The sequence below is a fragment of the Salvelinus namaycush genome, chromosome 11 (genome assembly GCF_016432855.1).
Source record: "Salvelinus namaycush isolate Seneca chromosome 11, SaNama_1.0, whole genome shotgun sequence".
NCBI classification, from domain to species: domain Eukaryota; kingdom Metazoa; phylum Chordata; class Actinopteri; order Salmoniformes; family Salmonidae; genus Salvelinus; species Salvelinus namaycush.
The window spans coordinates 44,992,063-45,010,703 of NC_052317.1; the positions used below are offsets into that span (position 1 = coordinate 44,992,063).

Here is an 18,641-nt window from a genome sequence, read left to right on the forward strand (position 1 = left end):
AAGATTTATGTAAACTTCCGACTTCAAATGTACATACTGTTTATCAATGGTATATATGGATAGATTAAATGAAATGTCCATATGGAGAGATCAACAGACTTACTCAATCAGGTCCTTCAGATGACTGTAAATATCCTCGTCTTTCAGACTCTCCTCTGTTGGAAAGGGCCTGTCAAAAAAAAAGGGGAAGTATCCCAGATATTACACATCATCAACTAAATGTCATGTTGGTAAAAAAAACAACTAAAACCAGCTGAAGTGATGACTCCACACGACATCATTGAGCCCCAGTGTCACACTTTGTTTGGGTTGAAATATAAGTGACGTACTTGATTCCTGCCTGTTGCGCGACCGTGGAGTAGGAAAGCGTGGACAGAGCATCCATCACCTGGCAGGAGAGAAGAAGAGACGTGAGTGAAGTGATAGATATAAATGTGAAGTACTGATCAGAAAGTTATGATCTTTTCTTTTTCAACAACAAAAAATAAATAATGTCACCTTTATTTAACTTGGCAAGTCAGTTATTAACAAATTCCTAACGGGGGACAATGGGTTAACTGCCTTGTCCAGGAGCAGTTTTTACCATGTCAGCTCGGGAATTCGATCCAGCAACCTTTCGGTTACTGGTCCAATGCTCTACCCACTAGGCTACCTGCCGCCCCGCTTGGCTTTTGATTTGGTGGGTTTGAATGTAATGCTCCTGGTGTTTAGATGTAGCTGTTTTACATAGGTAAGTGTGTGTTTGTAATTTTTTTTTAACTATCTCACATCTGAGTAAAGTGTGCTGACCACAGATAGGCTGGCCAGCCTCTCACTGAGCCTCTCACTGAGCCCCTCACTGGAGGAAGTGGTTAAAATCCAAAGCTAAATTCGCATACATCTCAGGAAGTGTGTGTGTGTGTGTGTGTGTGTGTGTGTGTGTGTGTGTGTGTGTGTGTGTGTGTGTGTGTGTGTGTGTGTGTGTGTGTGTGTGTGTGTGTGTGTGTGTGTGTTTGTGTGTGTGTGTGTGTGTGTGTGTGTGTGTGTGTCTGTGTGTCTGTGTGTCTGTGTGTCTGTGTGTTTGAGCTTTTTACTATTACTGCAGCACTTTCATGTAAATGCCAAATAACGTCTAATGTGTATATTCTGCCTTTATCCTTGGTGCCCAAAAACAAACGACTGGCCCGAGGCGTCTGTCCACATCAATGAAAACTAGGATACATATTGATTCTAGTTAACTGAGAGTAGTGAACTAGGTTAATAACTGCAGGAGGGCAGCCGTTGTCTAGACCAAACACTCTAACTCAATATTAACACAGATACATTACAGTTAAAAACATGAACAAAAAATAAAACATGGCCGTAACCACGGTGAACCGGGGGGGGTGAAAGTTCAATCTCGTTTTCTGCATTTCTATACAATTAAAACACTTAAAAAATGCTATTTAGATAACAGCAAAAATGACCCCAGCCATTATCACCTTGACTGCTACAGGTTCCTTCACCTCAGTGCATCTACACTACAAATCTACAAATACATTAGCCTATTAGCTATACAATTGCAATAGGCTAACAGTGCCTTCAGAAAGTATTTACACCCCTTGACTTCCACATTTTGTTGTGTTACAACCTGTATAAAAAAATTTATTAAATTCAGATGTTGTGTCATAGGTCTATACACAATACTCCATAACGTCAAAGTGGAATTATGTTTTTCATTTTAAATTAATTAAAAATGTTAAATGAATTAAATTTAAAGCAGAAATGTCTTGAGTCAATAAGTATTCAACCCCTTTGTTATGGTAAGCCTAAATATGTTCAGGAGTAAAAATGTGCTTAACAAGTCACATAATAAGTTGCATGGAATAATTGTGTTTAACATGATTTTTGAAGGACTACCTCCTATCTGTACCCCCCACATAGAATTATCTGTATGGTTCCTCAGTCGAGCAGTGAATTTTAAACACAGATTCAACCACAAAACCAGGGACGCTTTCCAAAGCATCGCAAAGAATGGCTCCTAAGGTAGAATACAACAACAACAAAAGCAGACATTGAATATCCCTTTGAACATGATGACGACATTAAAATTACACTTTGGAAGGTGTATCAAAACACACAGTCACTACAAAGATACAGGCCTCCTTCCTAACTCAGTAGCCAGAGAGGAAGGAAACTGCTCAGGGATTTCACCATGAGACCAATGGTGACTTTAAAACAGAGTTTAATGGCTGTGAAAGGGGAAAACTGAGGGTGGACCAACAACATTGTAGTTACTCCACAATACTAACCTAAATGACAGAGTGAAAAGAAGGAAGCCTGTACAGAATAAAACTATTCCAAAATATTTGTCCTGTTTGCAATAAGGCACGAAAGTAAAACTCTAAAACTGTGTCAAAGAAATTAACTTTATGTCCTGAATACAAAACTTAAAGTTTGTGGCAAATTCAACACCGCACATCACTGAGTACCACTCTTCATATTTTCAAGCATGGTGGTAGCTGCATCACGTTATCTGTATGCTTGTCATCAACAAGGACGAGGGAGTATTACCACCCTCATACCACCCTCATGGAGTCTGTTTCTGAACGTTTGAGCAGACACATGCACATTTGTGGCCTGCTGGAGGTCATTTTGCAGGGCTCTGGCAGTGCTCCTCCTTGCACAAAGGCGGAGATAGCGGTCCTGCTGCTGGGTTGTTGCCCTCCTACGGCCTCCTCCACGTCTCCTGATGTACTGGCCTGTCTCCTGGTAGCGCCTCCATGCTCTGGACACTACACTGACAGACACAGCAAACCTTCTTGCCACAGCTCGCATTGATGTGCCATCCTGGATGAGCTGCACTACCTGAGCCACTTGTGTGGGTTGTAGACTCTGTCTCATGCTACCACTAGAGTGAAAGCACCGCCAGCATTCAAAAGTGACCAAAACATCAGCCAGGAAGCATAGGAACTGAGAAATGGTCTGTGGTCACCACCTGCAGAACCACTCCTTTATTGGGGGTGTATTGCTAATTGCCTATAATTTCCACCTTTTGTCTATTCCATTTGCACAACAGCATGTGAAATTTATTGTCAATCAGTGTTGCTTCCTAAGTGGACAGTTTGATTTCACAGAAGTGTGATTGACTTGGAGTTACATTGTGTTGTTTAAGTGTTCCCTTTATTTTTTTGAGCAGTGTATATATACACAGTACCAGTCAAAAGTTTGGACACACCTACTCATTCAAGGGTTTTGTCACGGGTCCCTCCGAAACTGTGTCATTACGCACACCTGGTCCCCATTTCCTTGATTAGTAATTGTATAAGTGTGTCCTTTGTTCACCATGGTCTTGTTGATTATTGTTACAATGTCCGTTGGTCATATGAGAACCTGTGCTGTGTCGTTTTGGCTTTGCCGCTTGAATTGCGCAGATGATTACGGGTCTCATCCCGTGTGGTATCATTGTGTGCCACGGGTATTTATTCAAGGTACTCCTTGCTCTTTTGTTTGGGTTTCAACCCTGTGTTGTTTTGTATACATGTTTGTTTGGTCTTCTTCCGCGCTGTAATTTAGGTAAATAAAAAAAACTATTACGTCTCCCGATCCCTTTATACCAACGTGACAGGTTTTTCCTTATTTTTATTATTTTCTACATTGTAGAATAATAGTGAAGACATCAAAACTATGAAATAACACATATGAAATCATGTAGTAACCGAAAAAATGTTAAACGAATCAAAATATAATTTATATTTGAGATTCTTCAAAGTAGCCACCCTTTGCTTTCATGACAGCTTTGCACACTCTTGGCATTCTCTTTCTAACACTCTTGAAGGAGGTCCCACATATGCTGAGCACTTGTTGGCTGCTTGTACTTCACTCTGCCGCCCAACTCATCCCAAACCATCTCAATTGGGTTGAGGTCAGGTGATTGTGGAGGCCAAGTCATCTGATACAGCAATCCATCACTCTCCTTGGTCAAATTGCCCTTACAGAGCCGGGATGTGTTTTGGGTCATTGTCCTGTTGAAAAACAAATGGTCGGCAAATGGTTGGCACAAACCAGACGTCGGCATCCAAAGATTATCCAACTTCCAAAAATCCATAGGCCTAATGGACACATGCTCAAACTCTCACAATTTTGAGAGAGGCTGGACTGAGGGCTTGCAGGCCTGTTGTAAGGCAGGTCCTCACCAGACATCACCGGCAACAACGTCGCCTATGGGCACAAACCCACCGTCGCTGGATCAGACAAAAAACTGGCAAAAAGTGCTATTCACTGATGAGTTGCGGTTTTGTCTCACCAGGGGTGATAGTCAGATTTGTGTTTATTGTCGAAGGAATGAGCGTTACACCGAGGCCTGTACTCTGGAGCGGGATCGATTTGGAGGTGGAGGGTCCGTCATGGTCTGGGGCGGTGTGTCACAGCATCATCGGACTGAGCTTGTTGTCTTGCAGGCAATCTCAACACCGTGCGTTACAGGGAAGACATTTCCGTTACAGGGAAGAGATTTCCTGCAAGACAGGAGTCTTGCAGAGTGGGGTAACATCTCACAGCAAGAACTGTCAAATCCCGTGCAGTCCATGAGGAGGAGATGCACTGCAGTACTTAATACAGCTGGTGGCCACACCAGATACTGACTGTTACTTTTGATTTTGACCCCCCCCTTTGTTCAGGGACACATTATTCCATTTCTGTTAGTCACATGTCTATGGAACTTGTCCAGTTTATGTCTCAGTTGTTGAATCTTGTTATATTCATACAAATATTTACACATGTTAAGTTTGCTGAAAATAAACGCAGTTGACAGTGTGAGGACGTTTCTTTTTTGCTGAGTTTATATATTTATCGTTCAAAAGTTTGAGGTCACTTAGAAATGCTCTTGTTTTTGAAAAAAAAAAGTCCATTAAAATTGATCAGAAATACAGTGTAGACATTGTTAATGTTGTAAATGACTATTGTAGCTGGAAATGGCTGATTTCTTATGGAATATCTACAAAGGTGTACAGAGGCCCCTTTGTCAGCAACCATCACTCCTGTGTTCCAATGGCACGTTGTGTTAGCTAATCCAAGATTATCATTTTAAGTGGCTAATTGATCATCAGATAACCCTTTTGCAATTATGTTAGCACAGCTGAAAACTGATGTTCTGATTAAAAAAGTAATACAACTGGCCTTCTTAAGACTAGTTGAGTATCTGGAGCATCAGCATTTGTGGGTTCGATTACAGGCTCAAAATGGCCAGAAACAAAGACTTCTGAAACTGGTCAGTCTATTCTTGTTCTGAGAAATGAAGGCAATTCCATGCGAGAAATTACCAACAAACTGAAGATCTCGTACAACGCTGTGTACTACTCCCTTCACAGAACAGCACAAACTGGCTCTAACCAGAATAGAAAGAGGAGTGGGAGGCCCCGGTGCACAACTGAGCAAGAGGACAAGTACATTAGAGTGTCTAGTTTGAGAAACAGACGCCTCACAAGTCCTCAACTGGCAGCTTCATTAACTAGTAACCGCAAAACACCAGTCTCAATGTCAACAGTGAAGAGGCGACTCCGGGATGCTGGCCTTCTAGGCAGAGTTGCAAAGAAAAAGCCATATCTCAGACTGGCCAATAAAAAGAAAAGATTAAGATGGGCAATAGAACAAAGACACTGGACAGAGGAACTCTGCCTAGAAGGCCAGCATCCCGGAGTCGCCTCTTCACAGCTAGTTTCTGTCCTCCTCTGGGTACATTGACTTCAATACAAAACCTAGAAGGCTCGTGGTTCTTACCCTCTTCCATAGACTTAAACAGTAATTATGACAACTTCCAGAGGACGTCCTCCAACCTATCAGAGCTCTTGAGGCATGAACTGACAAGTTGTCCACCCAATCAAAGCAGATAATGAATCTAGTGCTGAAAGCATAAGCTACAGCTAGCTAGCACTGCAGTGCATAAAATGTGGTGAGTAGTTGACTCAAAGAGAGAGAAATACAGTAGTTGAATAGTTTTGTACAAATGAATGTCTTAAAAAATGAAGGCGAAGCAAGAAAGAGAGAGATCTCTCTCTCTCTCGGACTCCCCAATTACTGACCAGGAGCTCTATAAAGAAACGTCAGGCCCTCAAACTTAAAAATGTATGCAGACCTGATGGCATCCTAAATGAGATGCTCAAATTCACGAGTGCAAAATTTCAATTATTAAAACTGTTTAATTTGGTCCTGAGTTATTTCCCTAACATCTGGAATCAAGGACTCAATCTTTAAGAACGGAGACAAATTTGACCCTAAGAATTACAGAGGCATTTTTGTGAACAGTAACCTGGGGAAAGTTTTTTGTAAAAATGTAAGAGTTCTAAACTTCCTTAGATTTGGGTATGTCATTTTAGGCGAAAATTGAGGGGGAAAAAGGGTCTTGACTAAAAGCATTTATACCCAAAAAAAATCACACGACCGATCATACAGTGCATTCGGAAAGCATTCAGACCCCTTGACTTTTTCTACATTTTGTTATGGTACAGCCTTATTCTAAAACTGAAATTAAAAAACATATCTTAGCTATTCACATCCTTTGCGATGAGACTCGAAAATGAGCTCAGGTGCATCCCGTTTCCATTGATCATCCTTGATGTTTCTACACCTTGATTGGAGTCCACCTGTGGTAAACTTAATTGGTTGGACCTGATGTGGAAAGGCACACACCTGATATAAGGTCCCACAGTTGCATATCAGAGCAAAAACCAAGCCATGAGGTCGAAGGAATTGTCCGTAGAGCTCCGAGACAGGATTATGTCGAGGTACATATCTGGGAAAGGGTAGCAAAGAATGTCTGCAGCATTGAAGGTCCCCAAGAACACAGTGGCCTCCATTATTCTTAATGGAACTACCAAGACTCTTCCTAGAGCTGGCCACCCGGCCAAGATGAGCAAGTGGGGGAGAAGGGTCTTGGTCAGGGAGGTGACCAAGAACCTGAGGGTCACTCTGACAGACCTCCAGAGTTCTTCTGTGGAGATGGGACAACCTTCCAGAAGGACAACCATCTCTGCAGCACTCAACCGATCAGGCCTTTATGGTAAAGTTGCCAGACGTGGAAGCCACTTCACAGTCAAAGACACATGACAGCCCGCTTGGAGTTTGCCAAAAGGCACCTAAAGGACTCTCAGACCATGAGAAAACAAGATTCTCTGGTCTGATGAAACCAAGATTGAACTCTTTGGCTTGAATGCCAAGAGTCACGTCTGGAGGAAACCTGGCATCATCCCTACGGTGAAGCATGATGGTGGCAGCATCATGCTGTGGGTAATGTTTTTCAGCGGCAGGGACTGGGAGACTAGTCAGGATCGAGGGAAAGATTAATGGAGCAAAGTACAGAGAGATCCTTGATGAAAACCAGCTCCAGAGCACTCAGGACCTCAGACTGGGGTGAAGGTTCACCTTCCAACAGGACAACAACTCTAAGCACACAGCCAAGACAACGCAGGAGTGGCTTCAGGACAAGTCTCTGAATACTTATGTAAATGTGATATTTCAGTTTTTTATACATTTGCAAAAATGTCTAAAAACCTGTTTTTGCTTTGACATTATGGGGTATTGTGTGGAGATTGATGAGAAAGAAAAAAACGATTTAATCAATTTTAGAAGAAGGCTGTAACGTAACAAAATGTGCAAAAAGTCAAGGGGTCTGAATCCTTCCTGAATGCACTGTATTTACACCCTAGAGAGATAAACATGTGCACCAAAATAATACCAAAATGTACGCTTGCTTTATCAACTTCCAAAAAAAGCATTTGATTCTATTTAGCATACAGGACTGTTCTACAAAGTTATTGAAAGGGATGTAGAGGGTAAAACATGACATAATTCAGAGGTTAAATGCATGCTCTTCGCAGATGACCTTTGCCTGCTGTCACCGACAGCATATGGCCTACAGCAGAGCCTGGACCTGCTAGAGCAGTACTGCCAGACATGGGCCCTGGCAGTAAACCCCCAAAATACTAAAACAATGGTTTTGTCACGCCCTGACCTTAGAGAGCCTGTTTATTTCTCTATTTGGTTAGGTCAGGGTGTGATTTGGGTGGGCATTCTAGTTTTCTATTTCTTTGTTGGCCGGATATGGTTCCCAATCAGAGGCAGCTGTCTATCGTTGTCTCTGATTGGGAATCATACTTAGGCAGCCTGTTTTCCACCCTAGTTTGTGGGATCTTGTTTTTGCACAGTTGCTGTCTAGCCCTGCAGAACTTTACGTTTGTTTATATATATATATATATTTTTTTTTTTGGTGTCATTTTAAATAAAAGTAAAATGTACGTCTAGCACGCTACGTCTTGGTCTTCATCTTTCAACGAGCGTTTTCAGAGAAGATCCAAATCTCAGGGAATTAGACCGAAGTTCTTAAATATATAGAGTACTGCACACACTACAATTATTTAGGTTTAAAAATAAGCTCAACTGGACACCTAAATGAGGCAGTGAATGAACTGAGAGAGAAAGTACGCGGGGCATTCTATGCCATTAAAAACAAATTCAAATTGAAATACCTATATGGCAGCGAGGTGTGGGGTGCACTTGCAAAACAAGATTTCATCAAATGGGACAAACACCCCATTGAAACCCTGCATGCAGAGTTCTGTAAGAGTCTCCTACATGTCCAGAGGAAAACTACAAACAACACATGCAGGGCAGAATTAGGCCAATATCCACTAATAATAAAAACTAAAAAAGAGCTATTCAGTTTTGGAAACATCTAAAATACAGTGACCCCTCTCTCATATCATTACCAAGCCCTGCAATGCCAAGAGCTGCGCAAATAAGAGTCTCCTCATTCAGCTAGTCCTGAGTTCACAAACCTGTTCTACTAACACATTGAAGCCTAAGGACTAATCAATCAGAATAAACCAAATTACAACACAGTAAAAACAAAACTACATTACTTATGCAGTTTCATCTGGCCCTAAATCGATAGGCACCATGGCAAAATATTTGAACATGGTTACTGATCAAAACCTTAGAAAGTAGACAAAGTGCAGGCTCAGTGAGCACAACCTTGCCATTGAGAAGGGTAGACACAGGAAAACCTGGCTCCCTGTAGAGGAAAGGCTGTGCAACCACTGCACAACAGCAGAACCTGAGACGGAGCTGCATTTCCTGACAAAATGTCAAAAATATAAACAATTAGAGTGTCATTTCCCCAAATGTGAAACCCTTATTCAAGGTTTCAAAGATTTCTGATGACTTGTTATTCTAAATAGAGGCTGTTAGAAGGGCCATTGGTCATATTAGATTGTGTAGAAATGCAGGAAATGAGCTTTAGATGCCCTCCAAAAAATGGGAGGACCCACAACCCCTACAAAGTGTTTTGTTTGGGACAAATCCAATACACACATTACTGAGTCTCACTCTCCATATGTTCAAGCATACTGGTGGCTACATCATGTTATGCGTATGCTTGTAATCGTTAAGGACTGGGGAGTTTTTCAGAATACAAAAATGTACGGAATTTAACTAAGCACAGGCAAAATCCTAGAGGAAAACCTGGTTTACTCTGCTTTCCAACAGATACTGGGAGATGATTCATCTTTCAGCAGGACAATAACCTATAACACACGGCCAAATATACACTGGAATTGCTTGCCAAGAAAACAGTGAATGTTCCTGAGTGGCCGAGTTACAGTTTTTTACTTAAATCTACTTGAAAATGTATGGCAAGACCTGAAAATGGTTCTAGCAATGATCAATAACCAATTTGAGCTTGAAGAATTTTTATAAAAATGGGCAAACGTTGCACAATCCAGGTGTGGAAAGCTCTTAGAGACTTACCAAGAAAGACTCACAGCTGTAATCGTTGCCAAAAGGTGTTTCTACAAAGTATTTACTAAGGGATGTGAATACTTATGTAAATGAGATATTTCTGTATTTCATTTCCAATACATTTGCAAAAATATCTAAACACATGTTTTCAATTTGTCATTATGTGATATTGTGTGTAGATGGGTTAGAAAAAATATATATTTAATCCATTTTGAATTCAGGCTGTAACACAACAAAATGTGGAATAAGTCAAGGGGTATGAATACTTTCTGAAGGTACTGTATTTTAATTATAAAAAATGATGGCGGGCCAGACCTCGAGTCCTCATACCTAGTTACGGCCCTGATGATGGGTTCAATAAGGGTTTGATCATTTGCACCATGTTCAAGTTTCTCATGTTCCTCAACCTAGAGACAATAGTAGCTGACTGACGATGGTTGAGAAAGTCACCGAGGTGATAGTGTGAGGAGAGGGAATTTGGTTGAGGTAAAAGTCCAGAATGCCCATGAGCAATTGGTTGAGATAAACAGAAAACCCTGTTCTGTGCCGGAAGCTAAAGATCTCTGCTGAATTTAAACATGACACTACTTATCAGGTCTGATATGCATATCACTGTCTACATAACCAAAAATATATGACATAGCATGGACTTCTTCTGTATATTCTGTGGTATATCACTTCTACCCCCCCCCCCCCCCCCCCAGTCTTCTACTTCATAGTATTAAAAGTCTGTCACTTTGTGGTGGACATGTAGGCCTAAACCTTGCATACATATACTTTGCACAAGGAACGTATATGAAACTACGAGGCTTGTGCAAAGCATACGTGTCACATTGGTGGATAGACGAGAGGTCTTCTCGTCCGCTAAAAAAGATCCATATTTATCGGCACTGCTATTACTGAGAAAGAAAGTTGAGTAGAACGATTGGCTGAACTAAAAGAAACTGAACTAACTAACCATTACAAGTTATAACAACTAGGAAGTAACTCGTCCCGTCTTCCCCTTGAGGAAGTTGGTTCCTTGTCTGACTTCTCCTCAACAGACACTCAGCAATTTGCCCTCAGAACAGTTTTTTTTATTGTCTACATTCAAACTCTTATTTATTACTTCATTATTTTACAACCATATATATCAAAGATATTTATATTAAGATGAAATATATACAATTAAATCATTATTTAGATTTTACAAACTTAGCTCAAGTATAGTGTGTATTCTGAAAATAAACTTGTGTGTTGGGCATAAAAGTGCTTGTATCTTCACAGACCTTGCCGTTTCCTGTGTGAGTGTATGCTGTGGCTTTGCCTCTACCCAGGTGTTCAGGTTCTTTAAATATCCCTTGTTTAAATACATCCGCTTTAGCTGCTTTCTGATAGAGATCTTTAGATATTTTAGCAGGCTTTTTTTTTTTTGCCGCACTCTTGTGATACTGTATGTGAGCTTTAGAGACTTGTAGCAGAACCTGGTTATGGATGTGGGGACAGACAGACAGACAGACAGACAACAGACAGACAGACAGACAGACAGACAGACAGACAGACAGACAGACAGACAGACAGACAGACAGACAGACAGACAGACAGACAGACAGACAGACAGACAGACAGACAGACAGACAGACAGACAGACAGACAGACAGACAGACAGACAGACAACTGTACATGAGAGAGTGATATGACCCAAAATTAAGGAAAGCTTTGACTTTGTAAAGACTCAGTGAGCATAGCCTTGCTATTGAGAAAGGCCGCCGAAGGCAGACCTGGCTCTCAAGAGAAGACAGGCTATGTGCTATGTGTTAAAAATACTTGAAAGTACTACTTAAGTAGTTTTTGGGGGGTATCTTTACTTTACTATTAATATTTTTTGACAACTTTACTACATTTCTAAAGAAAATGATATACTTTTTATTCCATACATTTTCCCTGACACCCAAAAGTACTGGTTACATTTGGAATGTTTAGCAGGACAAGAAAATGGTCTAATTCACACACTTGTACTTTTCCTTTTGACACTTAAGTACATTTTAGCAATTTACTTTTGATACTTAAGTATATTTAAAATCAAATACTTTTAGACTTTTACTCAAGTAGTATTTTACTGGGTGACTTTCACTTAAGTAATTTTCTATTATGGTATCTTTACTTTTAATCAATTATGATAATTGGGTACTTGTTCCACTAATGGTGCACACTGCCCACAAAATGAGGTGGAAACTAAGCTGCACTTCCTAACCTCCTGATGTATGACCATATTAGAGAAACATATTTCCCTCAGATTACAGACCCACAAAGAATTCAAAAAACAAATCCAATTTTGATAAACTCCCATCTCTATTGGGTGAAATACCACAGTGTGTCATCACAGCAGCAAGATTTGTGATCGGTTGCCACATGAAAAGGGCAACCAGTGAAGAACAAACACCACTGTAAATACAACCCATATTTATGTTTATTTTTCCCCTTTTATACTTGAACTATTTGTACATCGTTACAACACTGTATATAGACATAATATGACATTTGAAATGTCTCTATTCCTTTGGAACTTTTATGAGTGTAATGTTTACTGTTCATTTTTGTTTATTTCACGTTTGTTTATTTACTTCACTTGCTTTGGCAATGTTAACATATGTTTCCCACGTCAATAAAGCCCTTACATTGGATTGAACTGAGAGAGATTTGAAATGCCTTCATCTTTTTGTGTGCAATGTTTACTGTTCATTTCTAATAACATTTTGGGGGGTTTCTTCTCATTTGTGATTATTGTTTATTTCACTTGATTTGGCAACGTAAACATATGTTTTCCATGTCAATAAAGGCAGAGGTAATTTATTAAGATCCCCTTTAGCTACAAGAGGTCTGTTGCGAAAGCCTCAGCTACTCTTCCTGGAGTCCACACAGAACATAACACAATACAGAACGTTAATAGACAAGAACAGCTCAAGGACAGAACTACATACATTAATAATAAAGCCCCTTTGAATTTAATTGAGAAACACAGAGACAGAGATTGTACTGTATTTACCGAAATACTGGAACACTATACTAGCTTGACCATATCTACAAATTGTATTTCATGCCAATAAAGCAATTTGAGAGTGAGAGTGACAGCGAGAGAGAGAGAGAAACCGAGAGAGACCAAGAGAGAGGTACCGAAAGACTGAGAGAGAAAGACCGAGAGAGAAAGACCGAGAGAGAGAGACCGAGAGAGAGACCGAGAGAGAGAGACCGAGAGAGAAAGACCGAGAGAGAGAGACCGAGAGAGAGACCGAGAGAGAGAGACCGAGAGAGAGACCGAGAGAGAGAGACCGAGAGAGAGACCAAGAGAGAGACCGAGAGAGAAAGACCGAGAGAGAAAGACCGAGAGAGAGAGACAGAGAGAGAGACCGAGAGAGAGAGAGAGAAAGACACTGAGAAAGACAGAGACCCTTACAGATGACGTTCCTTCTCATCGACAGCTATGTTGCAATTGCTTTCACAGTCCTTCTGTATGTAGACATGAGTCCTACTGTGTGTTAGCATGAGTCCTACTGTGTGTTGGCATGAGTCCTACTGTGTGTTAGCATGAGTCCTACTGTGTGTTGGCATGAGTCCTACTGTGTGTTGGCATGAGTCCTACTGTGTGTAGACATGAGATCTACTGTGTGTTTGCATGAGTCCTACTGTGTGTTGGCATGAGATCTACTGTGTGTTGGCATGAGTCCTACTGTATGTAGACATGAGTCCTACTGTGTGTTGGCATGAGTCCTACTGTGTGTTGGCATGAGTCCTACTGTGTGTTGGCATGAGTCCTACTGTATGTAGACATGAGTCCTACTGTGTGTTGGCATGAGTCCTGCTGTGTGTTGGCATGAGTCCTGCTGTGTGTTGGCATGAGTCCTGCTGTGTGTTGGCATTAGTCCTACTGTGTGTTGGCATGAGATCTACTGTGTGTTGGCATGAGTCCTACTGTGTGTTGGCATGAGTCCTGCTGTGTGTTGGCATGAGTCCTACTGTGTGTTGGCATGAGTCCTACTGTGTGTTGGCATGAGTCCTGCTGTGTGTTGGCATGAGTCCTACTGTGTGTTGGCATGAGTCCTGCTGTGTGTTGGCATGAGTCCTGCTGTGTGTTGGCATTAGTCCTACTGTGTGTTGGCATTAGTCCTGCTGTGTGTTGGCATGAGTCCTGCTGTGTGTTGGCATTAGTCCTACTGTGTGTTGGCATGAGATCTACTGTGTGTTGGCATGAGTCCTACTGTGTGTTGGCATGAGTCCTACTGTGTGTTGGCATGAGTCCTGCTGTGTGTTGGCATGAGTCCTGCTGTGTGTTGGCATGAGTCCTGCTGTGTGTTGGCATTAGTCCTACTGTGTGTTGGCATGAGATCTACTGTGTTGGCATGAGTCCTACTGTGTGTTGGCATGAGTCCTACTGTGTGTTGGCATGAGTCCTACTGTATGTTGGCATGAGTCCTACTGTGTGTTGGCATGAGTCCTACTGTATGTTGGCATGAGTCCTACTGTATGTAGACATGAGTTCTACTGTATGTAGACATGAGTCCTACTGTATGTTAGCATTAATCCTACTGTATGTTGGCATGAGTCCTACTGTGTATTGGCATGAAATCCTACCTTATGTTGACATTAATCCTACCTTATGTTGACATTAATCCTACCTTATGTTGACATTAATCCTACCTTATGTTGACATTAATCCTACCGTATGTTGGCATGAATCCTACCGTACGTTGACATGAGTTCTACTGTATGTTAACATGAATCCATATAAATCCTACTGTATGTTGACATGAACCCTACTGTATGTTGACATTAATCCTACGGTATGTTGACATTAAATCTACCGTATGTTGGCATGAATCCTACCTTATGTTGGCATGAATCATACCGTATGTTGGCATGATTCCTACCGTATGTTGACATGATTCCTACCGTATGTTGACATGAATCCTACCGTATGTTGACATGAATCCACTGTATGTTGACATGAATCCTACCGTATGTTGACATGAATCCTACCGTATGTTGACATGAAATCCTACCGTATGTTGACATTAATCCTACGGTATGTTGACATGAAATCCTACCGTATGTTGGCATGATTCCTACCGTATGTTGACATGAATCCACTGTATGTTGACATGAATGCTACCGTATGTTGACATGAAATCCTACTGTATGTAGACATGAATCCTACCGTATGTTGACATGAATCCACTGTATGTTGACATGAATCCTACCGTATGTTGACATGAATCCTACCGTATGTTGACATGAATCCTACCGTATGTTGACATGAATCCACGGTATGTTGACATGAATCCTACCGTATGTTGACATGAATTCTACCGTATGTTGACATGAATTCTACCGTATGTTGACATGAATCCTACCGTATGTTGACATGAAATCCTACCGTATGTTGACATGAAATCCTACCGTATGTTGACATAAATCCTACCGTATGTTGACATGAATCCACTGTATGTGGACATGAATCCTACCGTATGTTGACATGAATCCACTGTATGTGGACATGAATCCTACCGTATGTTGACATGAATCCACTGTATGTGGACATGAATCCTACCGTATGTTGACATGAAATCCTACCGTATGTTGACATGAATCCTACCGTATGTTGACATGAATCCACTGTATGTGGACATGAATCCTACCGTATGTTGACATGAATCCACTGTATGTGGACATGAATCCTACTGTATGTTGACATGAATCCACTGAATGTTGGCATGAATCCTACTGTATGTTGACATGAAAAGTTATAGTTCATCTCTTGATAAGAACGTCAGCTGTGTTATCTGCTCAGAGATGTCTTCATCAGGTTTCATTCCAACTCAATAACACAGCCAGAGTGGTGCTTGAGATGAAATAGCATGCAGACACACACACACACACACACACACACACACACACACACACACACACACACACACACACACACACACACACACACACACACACACACACACACACACACATATACACACACAGGGTGAGAAGAGCAGCCACATCACAGAGGAGAGCACAGGAGAACTATAGAAGGTCATATCACAACATAGTCGCTGACACATAACACCTGTGAGCTGTCACCAGAGGAACAGCAGGACGGATCGGATCAGATCAGACACAGACCGGAGGCCAGATGGTAAAGATATATATTTTTTTTTTAACGATGCTCATTGAATAGGCTTTATTCCAGCAACAACGTATAACATGGTTGTTTTCCTTAAGAAGAAGAGGGGGGGGGGGGGACGAGCTTCCGTCATTGTGCATCTGTCTCTGCTGATTCATCAACACTCAGTGAGGCCTGGAGAGAGGCCTGTGGTAAACCCCCCACTTGATCTGAAAAGATTGGACAGGTGGAAGCAATTTCTAAAACGTACTGCTTCAAATCTCCATGAAGTGCCTAAACCCTAAGGTGGGGTGTAGACGGCTAGGGGTTACTTCTGGCAGTGCCCATTTGTAAATTGTAACCTTTATTTAACTAGGCAAGTCAGTTAAGAATAAAATTCTTTTTTACAATGACGGCCTACACCGGCCAAACCTGGACGACGCTGGGGCCAATTGTACGCCGCCCTACGGGTCTCCAAATCACGGCCGGATATGATACAGCCAGGATATGATGATGGTGGTGATGAAGATGTCTTGGGAGAGACTCCTGGTACCAGTGGTAACTCAGGGTGAAATGTAGGTTAAAATGCTCTCTCATTATTATGCAGTTGTCTGAAGCCCAGTCTGTAGTGGCCACAGGATTACACTGTAGTCTGTCTGAGATTAAACTACGTTCTATTTCTAACGTTCCCAGAACATTCCCAGAACATTCCCGCATTTGACAACAACCCTCTCTGGACCATTTCCATTTCAATCTCTGAACACACACACACACGTGCACACGTGCACACACACACACACACACACACACACACACACACACACACACACACACACACACACACACACACACACACAAATACGAAACACACGTGCACACAGACACTCATACACACACACACACAAATACAAAACACACGTGCACACAGACACTCACATACACACAAATACAAAACACACGTGCACACAGACACTCACACAAATACAAAACACACGTGCACACACACACACACACACACACACACATTTAATTATATGTCCTTTACATTTCATGTTATTTAATGTATTTTCTAAAGCTTCTAAAAAAAAAGCTTCTAAAAATCTGTTTAACATAAGGAATTACACAGCAACAGTTTGATGTAAATATTAAGACGCCTCCCATCAGAGATCATCTCCTCAGATTAATGTCTTCCTTAGTACACAGAGAACACCGACTGAGACGAGTTTACGTGTGTGTGTGTGTGTGTGTGTGTGTGTGTGTGTGTGTGTGTGTGTGTGTGTGTGTGTGTGTGTGTGTGTGTGTGTGTTTGTGGTCCAGATAAAGTAGCTCACAGGGGCAAAAGAGCCACCACTGCTCCACTTAGCTAGGTGTTGCTTTTACAAGATGTGGTTTGCAGTTAGTAAGCACACACCTCCCGGTCAAAGACATACTGTATATTCTGTTTGTAGAGAGCCTGTATAAAAAAAGGTGCTTTGTTGGTCTTTAGCAGGCTTTTGTTGCAACAAGTAAGTAAATTATGTGTGCAGTATGCTTGAAAGAGGCCACTTCAGAACATAGAGAGACAGAGATACAGAGAGAGAGACAGAGAGACAGAGATACAGAGAGAGAGACAGAGAGACAGAGAGAGAGAGACAGAGAGAGACAGAGAGAGACAGAGAGAGACAGAGAGAGACAGAGAGAGAGAGAGAGAGAGAGAGAGAGAAACAGAGAGACAGAGAGAGAGAGAGACCTGGTTATGCTTTACGTCCTAGTGTACATTTAAATGAGAGAGAGAGAGAGAGAGAGAGAGAGAGAGAGAGAGAGAGAGAGAGAGAGAGAGACAGAGACAGACAGAGAGAGACAGAGAGAGAGAGAGAGAGACCTGGTTATGCTTTACGTCCTAGTGTACATTTAAATGAGAGAGAGACAGAGGGATGACAAGGCAAGAAGGGCCTCTATGCCATCAAAAGGAACATAAAATTCAACATACCAGTTAGGATCTGGCTAAGAATACTTGAATCAGTTATAGAACCCATTGCCCTTTGCCCTTTATGGTTGTGAGGTCAATAATTCACAAAATGGGACAAACACCAACATTGAGACCAAATTGAGACTCTGCATGCAGAATTCTCCAAAAATATCCTCTGTGTACAACGTAAAACACCAAATATTGCATGCAGAGCAGAGCAGAATTAGGCCGATACCCACTAATGACCAAAATCCAGAAAAGAGCCGTTAAATTCTACAACCACCTAAAAGGAAGCGATTCTTAAACCTTCCATAGCAAAGCCATCACCTACAGAGATGAACCGGGAAAAGAGTCCCCTAAGCAAGCTGGTCCTGGGGCTCTGTTCACAAACAGACCCCACAGAGGCCAGAGCAACACAATTAGACCCAACCAAATCATGAGAAAACAAAAAGATAATTACTTGACACATTGGAAAGAATTCACAAAAAAACAGAGCAAACTAGAATGCTATTTGGCCATAAACAGAGAGTACACAGTGGCAGAATACCTGACAACTGTGACTGACCCAAACTTAAGGAAAGCTTTTACTATGTACAGACTGGTAGGCAGACATGGCTCTCAAGAGAAGACAGGCTATGTTGTTACGTTCCCCAGTTTCTGTGTTGTATTTGAGTGTGTGTGTTTCAGGAGATGGCTTCCTGGAAGCCTCCCCAACCAGCTGATTGGTCGACCCCAGGCTAATTGATGATTGGAGCTGACCCCGCCCCCTCGTCAAGAAGCAGCTGACTCTAATCACCATTGCCACCTGAAGAT

At 41.6% G+C, this 18,641-nt stretch overlaps 1 protein-coding gene across 1 annotated transcript in view; it reads right to left on the bottom strand.

The window, feature by feature from the left end:
* Positions 1-18,641, bottom strand: part of vav3b (vav 3 guanine nucleotide exchange factor b) — a 140,628-nt gene that overhangs the window by 93,145 nt on the left and 28,842 nt on the right. Inside the window, exons 3-4 of the mRNA XM_039003302.1 lie at positions 330-388; positions 104-169 (exon numbers count right to left, since the gene is read on the bottom strand). Coding sequence (XP_038859230.1) covers positions 104-169; positions 330-388 — 125 coding nt within the window. The remainder of the gene's footprint in view (positions 1-103; positions 170-329; positions 389-18,641) is intronic.